Here is a 16,746-nt window from a genome sequence, read left to right on the forward strand (position 1 = left end):
CATTTCTTTAAAAAACTCACAAGCAACTTGAGCCATTAAGAGAGCTGGAGTCTGGAGAAAAGGAGTCTCAGGGGGAACTTCCTGCAAAATTGTAGAAACTTGAATTATACACAGTCCATATCTATTTTTGTTTCATCAGTTCTTAATCAATGGAGTCCTTCTGTATATTTTTGCAGTTCACTTCTCCAAGTGTCACTGGAATCAGCTGTGCTTTCATGGTCTTTGTTTTGACACTCAATATCTTGGGGTTTTTTTATTCTATTCTGGAATAATAAAAAGAATCTCATTTTTTTTCTGAGGAGTCTTTATTACAGATACTTTAACTGAAATAGAATTTAACTGCTATAAAATATTTTAGGGTGTGTTTTTAGGAAGATGGCAGCAATAGTTATGGCAGCATTAGAAGCGAGATTGGTGAGGGACTACAGGATGAGCAGTCAGTAGAAGTTGTAGAATAGATATGAGACTGAAGGCTGGAACATGTCATGTGTGGCAGGATATTTAAATCCTAGCTGAAACTCTTTCATTGTCAAGTTAACAATGTGTTTGTGTCATAATTACTGCAGAGGTGAACTAAAAATAGTTAATGGCTTTGTTGAGTGTTTTAGGAAATTCTTTGGATTACACTGTAGAAGAGCAGAATAACAGCTGGGGGAAAGAGAGTCAACTCTGCACACACAGATCTGATGTCCTGACAGGATCTCCATCATGGTCTCACAACAAAAGTTCTTAACTGACCAGTTGAGAGATCACTGTTGCTTAGCAACTGCTCAAATTATTTTAAAAGTTGAAATGTGAACAAAAAATGTTGAAATATATCTGAAAAATGTAGAATATTAATTCCATTGTATTAACTACAAGAATATAGTGAATAAACAACATTATAGTCAAGAATGTAGTAAATGAATGACATTACAGTAAGGAAGTAGTTATTTTTCTCTTAGTTCATGCTGCTTCTTTATTCATCAAAGGATATTAAACAAATACTTGAAAGAGGAGAGTAATCAATGTAAAGAAATTTGATCATATGGCAGTGTATACAATCTTTTTGATATATATTTTTTCTTTCTAGGATGGGTAATTGTTACATGAGGAAGTAGAAATGATGATGCAGAAAAATAAATGGGGCTTTTGTAGTGAATTCAGAGAGGTGGTGAGGTAAAGAACATCCAGAAAGGGAAGCTGAGATAACCAGCTGAATATCATGAAAACAAATATGTGCTCAGTCAGAAGACAGTGCCAGCTGATTCAGTGTACTTATTGCACTAATGAGGAGACACAGGAGGATTTACAGACTCTTAGAAAGCATAATATTGTGACAGAAGTCCCCAGATGGTGGTCCTGGGCAAACCATTGGTCTCATGTGAAAATTTTGACATTATTGTTTGAGAAAGCAGTAATATTTTAGCCATGGTGGTGGCTTTCCTCAAGGTGGGAGTAGCTGGTTCTCTGAAAAAAATGACAGTGTTGTAATTATGAAGAAAAACAAAGGTGGAAGCAAGCTGACTAAAATCAATCTTTGGATCAGAATTTCTCAGACTGCAGTAGCAGGAAGTGTGCAACCAGTGTTTTAAGAACTCTGCCAACAGGGAATTAGAAGGTAAAAAAATCAATGCCACTCAAAACATTTTCTTGTAAAATGGATCTTGTTAAATGACCTTATTACATTTTTGGCACTATTTACAGATCAAATAGGTAAAAAGAGTACAATATGCTTACCTTAAAGTGTGATATCTTGCTCAAAACCCATATTGCATAGATCTAAAATAATACATTTCCAAGATTGAAAACCTTTAGCAAATGTTTATACATCATTGGAGAGTCATCAGAAAGGGAGTCCTTAGGAACCAGTAGTTATTGCTCAATGTTAACTACATTTCACTAATTGGGAAGATTACACAAAGCGTTTGTTGTGACACAGATTTTGTGAAAGAAGCTAGTTGGAACTCTTAGATAGTTATAAGCTATGAATTTTAGTGCAAGCAAATATGTAATTATATATTGGAACAGAGTCTGCACGCTAAACCACCATGGTTTAACCACACCGTGGTGGTTGTTCACCTTTGTCTCAAATGGGATCTTTCTGAGCTTTAGTTTCCCTCTATCATCAGAAATAACCTGGGAAATAATTCAATTTCCATATATAGCTCAGGAGAAAGTTAATTGACAGTAAAACTGCAATGCTTTAAAAACCAAAGAATGGTAGATTGAACATTCAGAAAGTCATCTTAGGCATAATTGAAATATATTGCAACATTGAAGTATGTTGCCTTTTTCTTAGAGGGATGCTGTGAAAGAATGAAAAGGATAAAATGTCAAGTAGGATTAAAATAATGGCTCCAAATTTTAGCAACAGAGAAGTAGCATGCAAAACCAACCAAACAAGTTCCTTCTAAAGGTGAAAGCACAAGAAATTTTGAATAGATTGGTTTTAAGGCTCAGAATTGTAACTTGAGTTGTAGCTTTACTTCCCAGTGTCACTGACTTTGTAATGCATATGTTTATAATCTCTATAATTATTTAAGATTTTCTGCCATGCAGTCTTATTTTACAAAACTGTGTAAATGAGTATGCTCTTCCTGCAGGTAAGGACCATGTTTGGTAACTCAGAGCTATTACATTATCTCTGAATATCTTTTACAAGCATTTTTTCTGCTGTATACTTGGTGGTTCTGTCCAGCAGCACAACAGCCTCTGTAGTTAGGAAAGAAGGAATTAGCTGTGAGTTTTTGAGCAGAACTGTGAAAACCAGTGCAAAAGTCAGTGCTATTTGTCTTTTCAGCAGTTAATCAGCTAAAAATCAGCTTTGACTAAGTTTTAACTAAGCAGAACAACTTCTTAGGCAATTGAGTTTCTTTGAACAACACGGTTTTTATGCTAGATAATGTTACTTATCAAAGATGAAATAACATAGGTAGAAAGGAGAGAAGGAGTTTGTTTTGCAGCGATGTCTCCCAAAATGTTTGAGAAATCTGCAAAGCAGCAGAGTACCTATCTCACAGTGTGAGCTAAAGCTGTCAGCCTTACTTCCCACTCTGTGTTTTTCTGACACAAGCTCCATTGTTCTTTCATCAAAGGATTTTTTGTAAAATTTTGAAAAACAAGGGTCCTTGAATGCATAACTTAAAAAATACAGTACAGGTATGGAAAAGTACTGTTATTATATTATGAAGGAGAACATAATACTGGAACAGCACATCCAGCTCTTGTTCTGCACTTTAGACAAAAGGTTGCAAATGAGGAAGGATTCAGCCAAGTTCTATAGTAATTTTCAAGGTCTTGAAAGATTGAATACCTTGATGACTCCATGATCTCTGAGGGAAAGAGGTTCCTTTCAGGTTACCTGTAATTATTTAGAAAGGGAAAATATGTCTGACTGTGAAGACTGTTAAGTGCTCTATGCAGAAAGTAGAGCACTTTCTACATAAGACAGAGATTTGTAATGAAACATTTTATGGTTCTTGTAAAAATACGTGAAGAAGAAATTTATCAAATATAAAAAAATTCAAGAGAAACAAAATTCTTTCTATCACTCAAACTTTTAAAAAAGAAAGTGGAAGCTTTCCTAACATACACACTTTAATTCCATTTGTCAGGCTAGGGCTTAATATAAGAATTATTTGGTGAAATTCTAACGGTAAGAGAAACATCCAATAACATGTGTTTTGGTATTAAATATAGATTTATCCCAGAATTAGGAAATTCTGGATTGTTCTGGAACAGGCTATGCCTTTATACATTGTAACATGACACTGACAATTGCTTTGAGTAATGGAAACATAAAAGTTCCTGAGACACAGCACCTCACAGGGCTGCCTGTGACAGTTCATCAATACTAAAGCATCCGAGTACTTCATAAGGAGGGCTTCCTGTTAATTTGGTTTTCTTTTTTCAGACTTTTTTTTTTATTTACAATCTTCTGACTTGAAATTACTTTAGATTACCACTTGTGCTATTAGCAGGAAACCTGATAGCAATACCCTTGGACTAGACACTTTTTTAAAGGAAAGAAAATATATGGGAGTAAATGGTTGATAGCAGTTGCTGTTCTAAGCATTGCAGCAGCACACATCAGAACCAGCATATCAATACCTTATTTTATACCTTTTAATAATAACCAAATCCAAACATGGCATGATAAATAAACAAATATATTCCATCAGTAATGATAGATTTGTGCGGTTCTGTATGGTAATGGTAGATTTTAATTTTCAAATGGATATGCACCTAAGCAAGTGTGTCCTGATAAGCAATTTCTGTATTTTATTAGCATGTGCATTATTGAAATTTTCTAAGGCAAGCATGCACTGGGAATGCTTTTTGTAATTCCATATGGTTTAGGGTTTTTCTATGTTTATAAAAATAAATATGGAAAACCTAGGCATGAATATGAAACTAAAACCTTTTTTCTGATGGCTGGGTGGTACTATTTCACATCAAAATTGTCCATATAAATAAGTAAAGCTTACAACTACTTTTCAATGAAAAATGTTGCTCCACCTTGCTATATAATTTAGATTCAGTATCACAAGCTAATATTAGAGTTCTGCTGCCTCTTCCTACAGGATTTGATAATGTTGGCTCCCTGCTGTTACACTTACAAAGAATATCCAAGAAGAGTTCTCCTGTTTTTCTTTCCCCCCCCCGCCTTTCTACCCAGTGAACGATGAAAAATCTTTCTCTACAGAACTATCAGTTATTGTTAGATATTTTCTACTTTCTCAATAATTGTTCCTGCAGTTAATTTATTCAGATTGTTCTGGCTTCTTTGTGGTTTCTGGTAAAGCTACTAGTGACTTACTTTTTTCTTTTTTTTTTTTTTAAAGAAAACCTTTCTTCAGAGAAATCTAGATTGCAAAAAGAAAGGCGCTGCACCACAGAAATCTCTAGCTAGCTCTTATTATATCTTTTCACTATAAGTCTTCATTACTAATTAGGCATTAACTTTCCATTTTGCAGTAATGGTATAAAAGACTTGGTTTTTATCCTCTCTCCATGTAATCTTTTCTTATGCATTCAGTGCAGTCTTTGCAGCAAAAACTTTCAAAACTTTTAAGCACTCAATAAGAGATACAAAAGAGTAGCTGCTTTTTGAAGACTACGATGTTGAGTGATGTTCTAATTCAGATTAGCTCATTTGAAGACCTAATATAAAAGCAGAAGTCAGAAGAGTCTGGATTCTTAATTATGGTTGCTTATTTAGCCTTCTAGGAATCCATACCTGCAAAGTCAGTCTTGAAGTTAATTTAACCAGTTGTTTGTGAGACATGCATAGTGTTAGAGACTGAGATAAGTTCAGTGAGAAATTTAGCTTTGAAATTCTGAATAGATAGACTCACCATTGCTGAACAAAAGCTAATATAATGTCCAATATGACAACAGATTGTGGTGTGGAAGAGTAACATTTCTATTTTTACTCATTTCATCCTCCCAGAATTTGTAATAAGGCTAAATAGTGATTACTAAGGGCGATTATTACTACCTTACAGAATATATTTTTTCTTACATTTTAATGTCAAAACAACTGTCATTACTTTTCTTTGAAAGGTACTGTTTGTAGGCTAATGCAGTTAGAGGATTTAATTTGAATTCAGGCACATCTAAAATGATGACGTATACGATTTTTAAGAACCAGAGGACACGAACTTTGTTAGTTCTGGTGATCAGGTTGTATTTTTCATTAAATAAATGGCACAAAAGGCCAGGCAGTTGCCAGAGGACATGACCAGTGCCTATGTGCTGTGATTTAGGTCTCCAAAAATATGTGGTGAAACTGAACACAGATTGAAAGTTTGTTTTTGCAAATACCTCTGTTTTGACAACTGTCTCATAACAAAACCCAATATGATCAAGTGAATGTTTCCTGTAGGCATTTTTCAGACATAAATCTAGAAAATAAAACTGTCAGCTTATTTCGCATGGAATGCTTCCTGTGAAAGAATAAAAATCCTGAGTAGAATGAAAACTGTAGCAAACCCCTGTATTGCTCTGCCTGACTTTCCACTGTTGAAGAAATGTTTCCAGCCTCATTCTTTTTGATGGATGCAGGCTCTGCTTCCTGCTACATGGGAATTAAATAAATTATGCTCATGGCTTGCTGTTGACACTCTTTTCTCAGAAATTGTTAGGTAAGCCAGTTGTGGCCCCATGGATTATGTTCATTAAATAATTTAATATATCCCTAAATTAATCTTTGTTGAATGTCCAATGAGACTGGGAGAACAAAACATGCTAAATTGAGATATTTTTAAGTCCAGTTTACTTTATGGTATTTAAAAAACATTTTGAAGTGATAAAAACCTATAATTTGAAGACAAATGATTTCTGTAGTTATTTTGATTTGGAGGAGCCATGTATCACTGGAGAACATATTTATCATGTTGAATAAATGTAACTAATTTACTTGCTTTCGTTTTGATTCATTGTAATTGAGCATAGTATTTAAGTTATTCAACTGACCTATTCTAAAATATATTTTCTAAATGCGTAAGAAACCATTTTTTTACTAATGTCATACTAAACATTGTAATTACGCAATGCACTTTTTAATATTTTTCTTTTAAAATTTTTCTATAGGAAGCATTTCTGTCTGAAAGTGTGTCTTTCAAATATGGGTCCAACTCAGGCAAAAATAACTTTAGTTATTAGGCTTATTTTAAAACTTTATTTAATTACTAATTATTGGTAATTAAAATTTCCACGTAGTGCAAGAAAGTAAAACTCATGCAGAAATACATTGGATCTTTCTGTACACTGTATTATCTTCAAGTACAACAGAACCTTGTCTCTGATTTATCATAGTTTTCCAGCTTTAGGCATTGGTTTCTAACCTTGGAAAACAGTGAAGAGAATCAGTGTTTGTCACATGTAAAACTACAGTTTTTACAGCTGCAGTCTTCATGTGGTTTTTCAGGTTTCTTTGAGACTCTGGGACTGGGAAACTCTTTGTGGCCATCACTGGAGTTCCTCATGTACCTTCTTTTTTCCTTGGGAATGTATCCTACAAGGGCTAATTAAAATCCTGTGGAAGAGTCTGATCTTTTCTGTAAGCAAGCACAGAGGAGGAAATCTTTTCAGCACTTGTTAGACCTGGCTCTGTGCAGATGGACAGCTTTGCATTTGTATTCCTTCTTCCTTGCTCTGGAGATTACAGTGGAGAATTTTCCCTGTGTGCTGCAGATTGGGAAAATGGGACTTTGCATGAATCTGTTTCAGCTTAGACACCCCTGTCAGTTTTTGAAACTCAGACTTTCAATCCAAAATGTGACATAGAAAAAGGTCTAATGAGTTGTCATGAGGACTACTACATTTAACACAATTTCAGTAATGGTTGGGATACTCACCAAATATACTGTACTATCACTGATATTTCTGATGGTAGCTGTTGAAAAATGTGTAGTAGCTTGTATAGTTTTTAAAATATTTACAGAAATTCATATATGTTAAATTCTTCTACTAGATTTAAGAGATATTTTAAAATATCTTTATCTGTGGACTACTAAAACTAATAGAAAATATTGTTTGCATACTTCAATATACCCTTTTTAGGAAACTAACTAAAAGGGCAACACTCCTAAAATTCTGGTGTTTCTTGGAAATTTTTGCATGTACTGCTGGGAAGACTCTCCTACAGTTTATTGGAAATCTCTTCAGATTCTGCTTGTGAGTTCAATGTTCCTGAAAAGCTTTACAACAGCACATTTTTTTGTTTTGTTTTGGTTTTTTAGATGGAAATGACACAGTTGAGTTTCCTATAAAATTCACTCCTGAGAAAGCTGGTTGCTACCACTGTCAGATTGTTCTGAAGTCATCTTGGGATATTCGTGTCTATGAGATTGAGTGTGTGGTGAATGCAGACCAGGCTGATGCACAACTCGAATTTCTGACTCCAGCTTACCAGACAGTGACTCAGGAAATTCCAATTGTAAGTTCACTCCTCTACTGCAAACTAAACTGAGATTCAGGATTTTGAAAAAGTGGATTTCAGATCAATACTGTTACAATTTACAGTCCTGAAATGCAGAAATGCATACTAACTTGAGGATTATTTCTCAAAGTCCATGTCGTAGATATTGTAAAACCTGTTGGGAAAAATAATTTACTTCAAGTTAATTATTAGTTTGATGTGCTGAATTTTGATGTTTTCTCAAAGTTTTTAGTCTGTTATTTAATAATGTTATCACAATGAAAGTGAAAAAAGTAGTTATTTAATCTAGGGAATAAATACACATTTATACAAATATTTCTGAAGGGAAAAAAAGGAGACATGCTGGGGAATAAAACAGAAGAACTAGATTACATACAGTTTAAGAAACATGGTAAGCATAGCCAGTATATCATGTATAGATTTATCATATCTTCTTTGTGTATCATACCTTCTTTGTGAAACCCTTGGCACATGAGAAATAAGGTCAGAGAGAGAAGATGGGTGCAATATCATCTCTCTCAGAAAATTATTAGTCAAATTTTAGAGAACTTTAAAATAAAACAAAAAAATGCCTCCAAAATTATAGAGAAAGAAATTAAGCTACAATAGAGGAATAAAGATTCTTTAAGAGATAGAACCAGTAAAAGATTTCCTGAGATCTGAACTACAGTTTGGTCTACGTCCTTTTGATTGTAGAGCCATTAAGGAATACTAGTGAGCTAATTTATAGAGAAATTATTCTGAGATTTTGTAGTCAAAAGAATGTGTGCAGATTCAAACAAGAAGACTGAATATCTGGGGAAAGACCATGCTGTATGCCCTGTCAAATATTGAGAGTATACAAGAAACTAGTTCATCAGAAAAAAATTAAAGGAAACCATATTACAGTGGTATCTCTTCTTGCACACGAATTTTAAGATATTAATAATTTATGTATTAAACATTGATTCTTTGAATGTTATATTAGCCTAAAAATAACTGATACATAACACAAAAAGGTAAAAGGATTTTCTGCCTTGTTTAAATCGACATTTTCTAAGCAGATTTGTTTTATTCTTCTGCTCTTTTCTGGATTTATGGAAATGGATTTATTTTTCACTTTACATTTCTATATACACTCTTTCTAGTTGGAGTTTCTCCATCTGCCAGAACATTTCCCATATTTTTATATTTTTTTTAGCAGTATTGTATTTGTCATTGAAATTTTATTAAGTATTCAGTGGGGAAAGATATGTTCATTGTGGAACTGAAGATGGAGTTATTCAATCTACTAAAATTAGTTTCTTGAACCAAATATTTAGTGTTCAAAGCACTTTTTACAGACACAAGCAAACTAACAGTCATAATATGTGTTAGGTGGAACACTTTATAAATGGAGCAGATTAAATGGTCAGCTGGTTTGCTTAAAGCCACACAGTGAATTAGAGACAGAAACAGAATAAGAACCCAGCTGAATCTGAGATCTGTGATTAGTTTCTTTTGGAGTTTCCGTGATTTTCTCAAGCATGATTTGAATGTAACTGTTCCATCCCTGCCTTTCAGACTCTCCAGGTATAGGTCCAATACAAATATTAGGTACCTTGTGTTGAATCACCTACAATCCTGTAAGGAAATTCTGACTCCCTTAGCATTAATTGTGTTTAAATTAATTCACTTGACAGGCTTTGGATGAGATTTTACATTAAGCAGAGATTCTGTAGGAGTTAGATGATTTATTAATTAAAGCCATTAATGAAGAAGTATAAGGGAATAGAATTTAACAAATATTTTATTTTGATTTTCTAATGTTTATGGTTGTGCTTAATATCTTTCTTTAGAAGACACTTTCAGACACATTCCTGCAGTTAGAATGACTTGTTACAAAAGAATTTCATGACCATGTTTGTCAACTACATTTCTTCAGATGACAAATTTTTGTGTTGGAAATTAGGAAGAAATATTTGTTTTACATATTGATGTAATCATCACTACTGTGGATAAAGGAAACATCTGATACTAATTATAATAGAAATCACTGAAAATAAAACAACTTAAGCACCCAAATTTCCATGGCCCTCCTCTAGAACCTAGACCAATTGTGATGACTTTTTTCTTCTATCCCAAGTTTTAAAATGTTAATTTAGCAGGGAGTGATGACCTGCCAATTTTACACCTGGGCAGCTGGTTTTCAAAAGGATAAAGCTTTTCCTGATATTGTGGAGATAAAACAGCATGATAATAAAATATCCCTTTGGCTGTCTTTTTTTCCCTTTCATTTTATCCTTGGCACAAGGACATCATACTTTTGTCTTTTGTGCTTTCTACTAGAGATGATGCCATTGTTATTACAGAATTGGAGACATGGTGATACAAGTTTTTGGTAAAACTGAGGCACTACACAAACCTCAGCATTCCATGCAGGCATATGTGCCGAATTATTCGGGAATTTAACAGCTAACACAGAAGCATTAATCAAAGATATTGATCAAACCTTAGATATATGGTACTGCAGATGTGGGTAGCTCTGGGTTAGCTCTGATGAGCACAGGTTCTTTGTTCCTGAGACTTTCATAGACAGAAACAGACTGGAGTATCATCTCTTTTCCCTGAAATCCATTCTTTATCTCTGATGTTTGTATACAATTTTCCATGGATGAAGACCATTATAGGTCAAAAGATTACCTCCTTTTTCATAGATCAGATGAGATTAATCTTCTCTAATTGACAGGACATGAATTAGCTCATGAGTGACAATTTATTTTATCTTTCAGATGAGTGTTAATATTTCTTTTTTCCAGACTGAATGTTTGGTCATCTGGTTCTTTCAAATAGTAGGAGGCTGAATAGATTTATTTTAGTTTTACTACTTTTAGGCAGCCTCTAAGCATGTATTATGAAATACCACACTTTTTACCATAACCAAGCAGTCTTGTGATACATCTGGGTGCAAGATAAACGTTTCTTAAATAGGCTCAGGCTCATATTGCTCAGGATAGGCATTCTTTAAAGTACTTTAGTCTCTTGAAAGACCAGATTCTGAGAACACAGGACTGTAAATCTCTTTAGGAGATGGAATTCTCAATTCATAAGACTGATCTTGTAACATTGCAGTGGCCAAATGAAGCAATATATACCAGCACACCACTTCAGCACTTAAAAGGGGTGCACCAAGATTTTTTACAGATGGTATAGGAACAGAATTTTGCCAAGCATTAAACAGCATCATAAAGATACTTGTAAATGTTTATAATGATACTTCCAAATTCCATCTTGACCATTTGCTAGATCATGCTCATGTTTTCTAATGAGTATTCCTGCTGACAGTATTGCTGCTGAAAGTAAGGGTTCTGTCTCTCTGGCTGCCAGGAATAACAGATTTATTATTAGCTTATTTCATTTTTTAGATACACTGCCCTTATTCTTCCCAAAGGCACTCTGAGCCAGTACTTGGAGCAAATGAGTACTGTCCTCTGATGCAGTGATAGCTGCAAGTAAAAGCTGAAATGCACACTAAAAATTTTAAATGCATAATCTAATTTGCAACTTTGATTTGCATCTTTCAGACTAACATATCCGATAAGGACTGGAGGTTTGAAGCAGTTTTGGAAGGACAGTGTTTTCATGGCCCTGCTGTAATAAATGTGCCTGTAGGTGGAACAGTTCCGTATCCACTCACATTCAAGCCCCTTGCTGAGAGTGTAATAAAGGTAAGAGAGAAATGAGTTTCAACATTTGAAAAGGATGCTTTCACCAATACAATTATCACCAGTATCCAAATTATGTAAGCAGTTAGACAGTTGTTAATATTAAAACATCTGCTTGAGAGAAAGAAAGGGTAGGATTTACTACTATCTGAAGTAAAAACACAAATGAACTAATTTTGTAAAGCTTAAGAATAGTTACGATAGATTTCCTCGCCACTTATTTTGATGTCTTCCTTATTTAATTTTCTCTTATATTCTTCAATTCCATTAGTTTATATGAAATATTTCAATCCTACATTTAGTCTGTAAAAATTCTGAACTTTTATCACAAAAATATATGTTGCTATTCTGAATTCAAATGCTTATATTAAATCCTATTTCATTACCTAAATAATTAGGTAGTATTTCTCATTGCATGCCTACATCACAAATTAATTTATGTGATAAGTACTTTATTTACAAGTTAACCTACATTTTACAGCTGCTTTTGCCATCAGAGTAATCACTATTCCAAATTCTAAAATGATGAGCAGAGCAAAGGCTGTAACACCTTTAGCAAGAAGCTGTATTTGTGGCTTTGTCTGTGTCCCAGCTGAGGGATTTTGACTGCAAGTTGCTGTTGAAGTATGTGAACTGCCAAAGATGAAAAAATAATGTTCTTTGAAGCATGAGTAACCCTTCTACATGTGTTACCAACCAAATATAATGCAGTTTAGGCATCCAGTATTGTAAAATTATTAAAAGCCAAAAGCCTTGAATCCTTCGACAAATGATTATGGGGAACATTTTAGCTGAATCACAAAATCATCCAGGTTGGAAGAGATCTCTGAGATTATCTAGTCCAGGTGTCAACCCAACACCACCATGGTTACCCCTAAACCATGTCCCAAGTGCCACATCCAGATGGCTTTTGAGATGGTGACTCCACCACTTTCCCTGGGAATTTATTCCAATGCCTAACCACTCTTTCAGTAGAGAGTTCTTTTTAATGTTTAATCTGAACCTCCCCTGGCGCAGCTTAAGGCCATTTCCTTTCAACCTTTCACTTGAGACATAGAGAAGAGACCCATCCCTGCCTCACTAGAACCTCCTTTCAGGTGCTTGTATAGAGCAAAGCAGTTCCCTTGGGTCTCCATTTCTCCAGGCTGAACCCTGTGCTCACAGGACAGGTGGAAACACTCAATGAGCAAAGGTAAATATTAGATGAGAGACAAGAGGCATGAGATAATATGTTCTTGGAGATGTTTGTTTTACAAGGAGAAGCCAAGAAGTAGAAAACCGAGAAATATGAAAACTTTATGTTGTTGAATTTTATGGTTTAGAAAAAGTTAAAATCAAAGGTTTTATTTCTCTGGTTTGCTTCTCTGTTTAGCAATGGGTTTATTAAAGAACTAAGAAAGTCAATAGCCCTTTCTTGTAAGCACTCTGAGTCACCTAGATTTGAGATAAATAAACTAAAGCAGTTGCTTTGGCAGCCAAAGGGGACTTGGACAATAATGAAACAACTTCTTTTTTCTCCTTTCTGTGTCATAGGGAAGGCTTATTCTGAGAAATGTTACAGCTGGAACTCAGAACATCTTTAGTCTTAAGGGAATTGGGAAGAAACCTCTGCCTCAGGATTGCATTTTGATAGACTGCGAAGTAGGAAAGATGGCTCATAAAGTCTTATGGGTGCACAATTATACCAAGAAGAAGGTAAAATACAAGGTAATTTTTTGCAATAATGTGACAAATATTTTTCTGACAAGGACTGATACATTATGTATTACAGTAGCCACAATTGCTGTAATTTCAGATAAACTAATAAAATTCATGTATCCATGAGAAAATGTTTTATAGTTCATAGTATATGGATATGTTTATAGACAGGAAATCTGTGAGATTATGTATGATTTTACTTTATGCTTGATGGAAAAAAATATTTCTTTGTGTTTTAGTCTGGTTTCTGAGAGAACAACACTTCTACAATTGCTCTCCGTTCATTTGCTAATCTTTCCTTCTCCAACAATTTGAAACCTGTGGCCAAGTCCATCAGTTTTTAAATCAGAGACGGGGCCTGAGAATTACTAGTCTCCTAAAATCTTCATAAAATATTGAATACTACACAAAAAGGACAAAAATTATTATCCTCCTAAGGAAGGGATTGCAGCATGAGCCCACTATACATGAATATCTCATGGCCCAGTGGCCTGGCCCAGTTACTGTCTATTGCCCAGCTGTTGTTTCAGCAATGTTGGAGGAAGTTGGGAATGCTTTGTGTGTTTGTTGATAGAAGAGAAAATTCAAAGGTAATCGGTGAATTTGTTGGAAGGCAATGGGTCACTGAGGAGGTTAATAAAAACTCTTAAGAAATACAGTTTATTGATTTCTTTGCTCAAGAACATATTTTTACCATTAAATATAATAATTATTTTTCATACTTGCCATTAGCTATTTTTTATACCTCTATTTACACAAACACATTTTCCTATTTGAAACCACTGTTGTAATACTGAAATAGCATAATTTTTCTTCTATTTATCTTGTCTGCATGTTTAATTTGGAAGTGATAAAACTATTTCTGTAGCATTCCTCACCTTCTGCACCTATGTATTGGATCCCATGCCCTATGCCAGCAGAGACAGAAGGTACATTAGGGTAATGAAGATTAAATTCTTCTTTTCCTCTCAGCTGCAGAGAATTTCCTGAGCAGGAACATCTTGGACCTTGCTCATGAAAATCCATATTTGTGACTCTTATCATGGCATTTAAATCTAGAGTAGGTAGCATCCAGATATTATGGCCATACAGTGTTTGCCAGCATGGCTCTATCTATCAAAGCAATGGCAAACAATTGCCATCATCTGTACATTATATATATATATATATATATATTTATTTTTTTTTTCTTTCATGGAAGGGTTGAAAATGGGACAATGTACATGCTAGAAGATAAAATGTGTGTCTAGCTGTGTAGTGTGGACTTGCAAAATGAGTGATTTTGCTCTCTGCCTTGGTACCTATAGGTCCAACTGCTGCTTTATTCAGATTGGAAGGTAATGGTAGTAAGTGATTTGACCATAAGATATAAAGAGAGATCATGTATATACCAGCAGCAGTGTTCTATTAGGTAATGATAAGTCATGCCAATGTGAAAATCCTTCACTGGATGTCTTCTTGCTAGTCTCCAGTTTTCCAGGTTTCCACTTTTACAGGTCAATCTACATTTAGTAAACTTTGTATATCACAGAAAGGTCCAGGTTCATATTCCTATTTTTCAACTCATTATCATCTCCAAAACAAAGTAAAAAATGAATTTTTTGGGCATCACCAGCTTTGACATTTTTATTTTCAACAGTCTAGGTTTTTACATGTGAATGCATTTGCATTTCAGATATATTTGTACTTTTATCTCTGGAAGAAGGGAATGTTTTTGGCAGCAGAGCTGTTTTTTCTGCTTTCCTATTTTGTGTGAACTCAATTTTTTTTTTTTGGTGCCAATGTAAGTGAAAGGTACAGAAATAACAAACTTCAAAATGAATAAATTAAAATTATTCATTGTATGTCTTTTTCAGAAATATTGCATTAAATGAATTTATGATAGTTGTAACTATTCCAGGGTGAGCTCTGTCTGACTGATCTTTGATCTCCTTGAGGGTGTTCTCTGGGCCCTGAAATTTGGTTTTGTGATGTGGAGGGGTTTTGTGCTTTTTTCATCTCTGTGAAATACTGCTTGACAGTCCAACTGCGTGTACTCTTGTAGCTCTGGGACCTTTGGGAGAGAAATAGTAAGGTCAGCTATTTCATGCATGTGTGCATATAATAAATTACTCGGTGTGAATAATGCATTTTCTCTGTGCGCGGTTCTTACCCAGAAGCGGTTGCAGAACAGTTGTTGGAGCAAGGTGGGCTGGAATTGCTGGAAAAGTCAAGGATACAAAGCCTGCTGGAGTCTGGAAGCTCCACAAAGCAAACAATATTAATCACTTCCAGCACTCTCCAGCAGATGTCATGTAGTGTCTTGTGCTATTGGAGTGAGCGAAGATCACTTGTTTGCTTTTATTTCCAAAACAGTCTGCCTGCAAATTAGGATTTAATCATTAACTCCAGAACATGATCACAGGTATCTGTAGTTATTAGAGGAATTCAGAAAACCTCCTCTAAGAGGGAATTGTGACCCACAGCTTTGTTGGAAATGCCAAATAAACTTTATTTACTCAGATGTATATAGCACAAAGGGCAACAGGAAAAAGAAATTATTCTAATTTTGTTGCTGTTGTTTATTCTCTGCTGTCTGATTATCTGGGTAGTCTGTGATGAAGCAAAGCACTGGTTTTGTCTTTGTTTGTGTTTCCCCTGGGAGCAGTTGCTGGCAGCCCAATAACTCCTCCTCCTGTTTAATCCAGCATCTTTGACAGTTTTCTGTATTGTGCTGTAGCTACATTGGTGATTAGATAGAGGAAATGTTGTCAGTCTTGGCAGACAGAGCAAAGATAATACAAGAAGTAATAGTTTTGGATGTTTTTTGGGTTTTTTTATGAGATGTTTTGTAATTTTGTTAGCTAATGAATATCTTCATTAGTGGATTGGCTGGTTAATGTGCCCCATACACCCTGCATTGCTGGAGTATATCCACCATATGAAATAATTTCTCATAGATTAACTGGGATGCACATGATATTAAAAAAAAAAAAAAAAAAGAAAACCCACAAGAATTTCATTTACTGAAGTAATAAAGCTCAACCTATATCAAGAATGGTATGAGATGTGCCAGGAGCTGACAAACATAATAATTTACAGGCACATCCATAAATAATTTACTGCACGATGAATACTTAGCAACAAGTAATTTAGTTGAACTAATACTTGGGTAATATTGCCTTGAAGGTGTAAATTTAGCTTCACTATTTCATTTTAATAACTGAATATATTAAAATATAAGCTTAACAAAAACCCTCATTTCATTAAAAAATGAGATTGCGTTATATATATGCTACTCTGTTTCTCATATTTGCTGTATTTTTCTTATAGCCTAAGCCAAAATGAGGGTACTACTGCAAAAGTGACTATTTAAAATGAAATCTAAGTCTGGAAGGAGGAAGAGAGAAATAATACTTGCCTTTACTGCAGAAAGACAGCCCTTTTCCATCTGAATAA

The 16,746-nt window shown here is 34.5% G+C and overlaps 1 protein-coding gene across 1 annotated transcript in view; it reads left to right on the top strand.

Moving 5' to 3' along the window:
- Positions 1–16,746, top strand: part of LOC120500661 (cilia- and flagella-associated protein 47-like) — a gene marked incomplete at its 5' end in the record, with an annotated part of 182,121 nt that overhangs the window by 31,070 nt on the left and 134,305 nt on the right. The window contains 3 exons of the mRNA XM_039705832.1: positions 7,728–7,924; positions 11,470–11,613; positions 13,144–13,317. Coding sequence (XP_039561766.1) covers positions 7,728–7,924; positions 11,470–11,613; positions 13,144–13,317 — 515 coding nt within the window. The remainder of the gene's footprint in view (positions 1–7,727; positions 7,925–11,469; positions 11,614–13,143; positions 13,318–16,746) is intronic.

This window comes from Passer montanus, unplaced genomic scaffold (genome assembly GCF_014805655.1).
Source record: "Passer montanus isolate IOZ18808 unplaced genomic scaffold, ASM1480565v1 scaffold186, whole genome shotgun sequence".
Classification (NCBI taxonomy): Eukaryota; Metazoa; Chordata; class Aves; order Passeriformes; family Passeridae; genus Passer; species Passer montanus.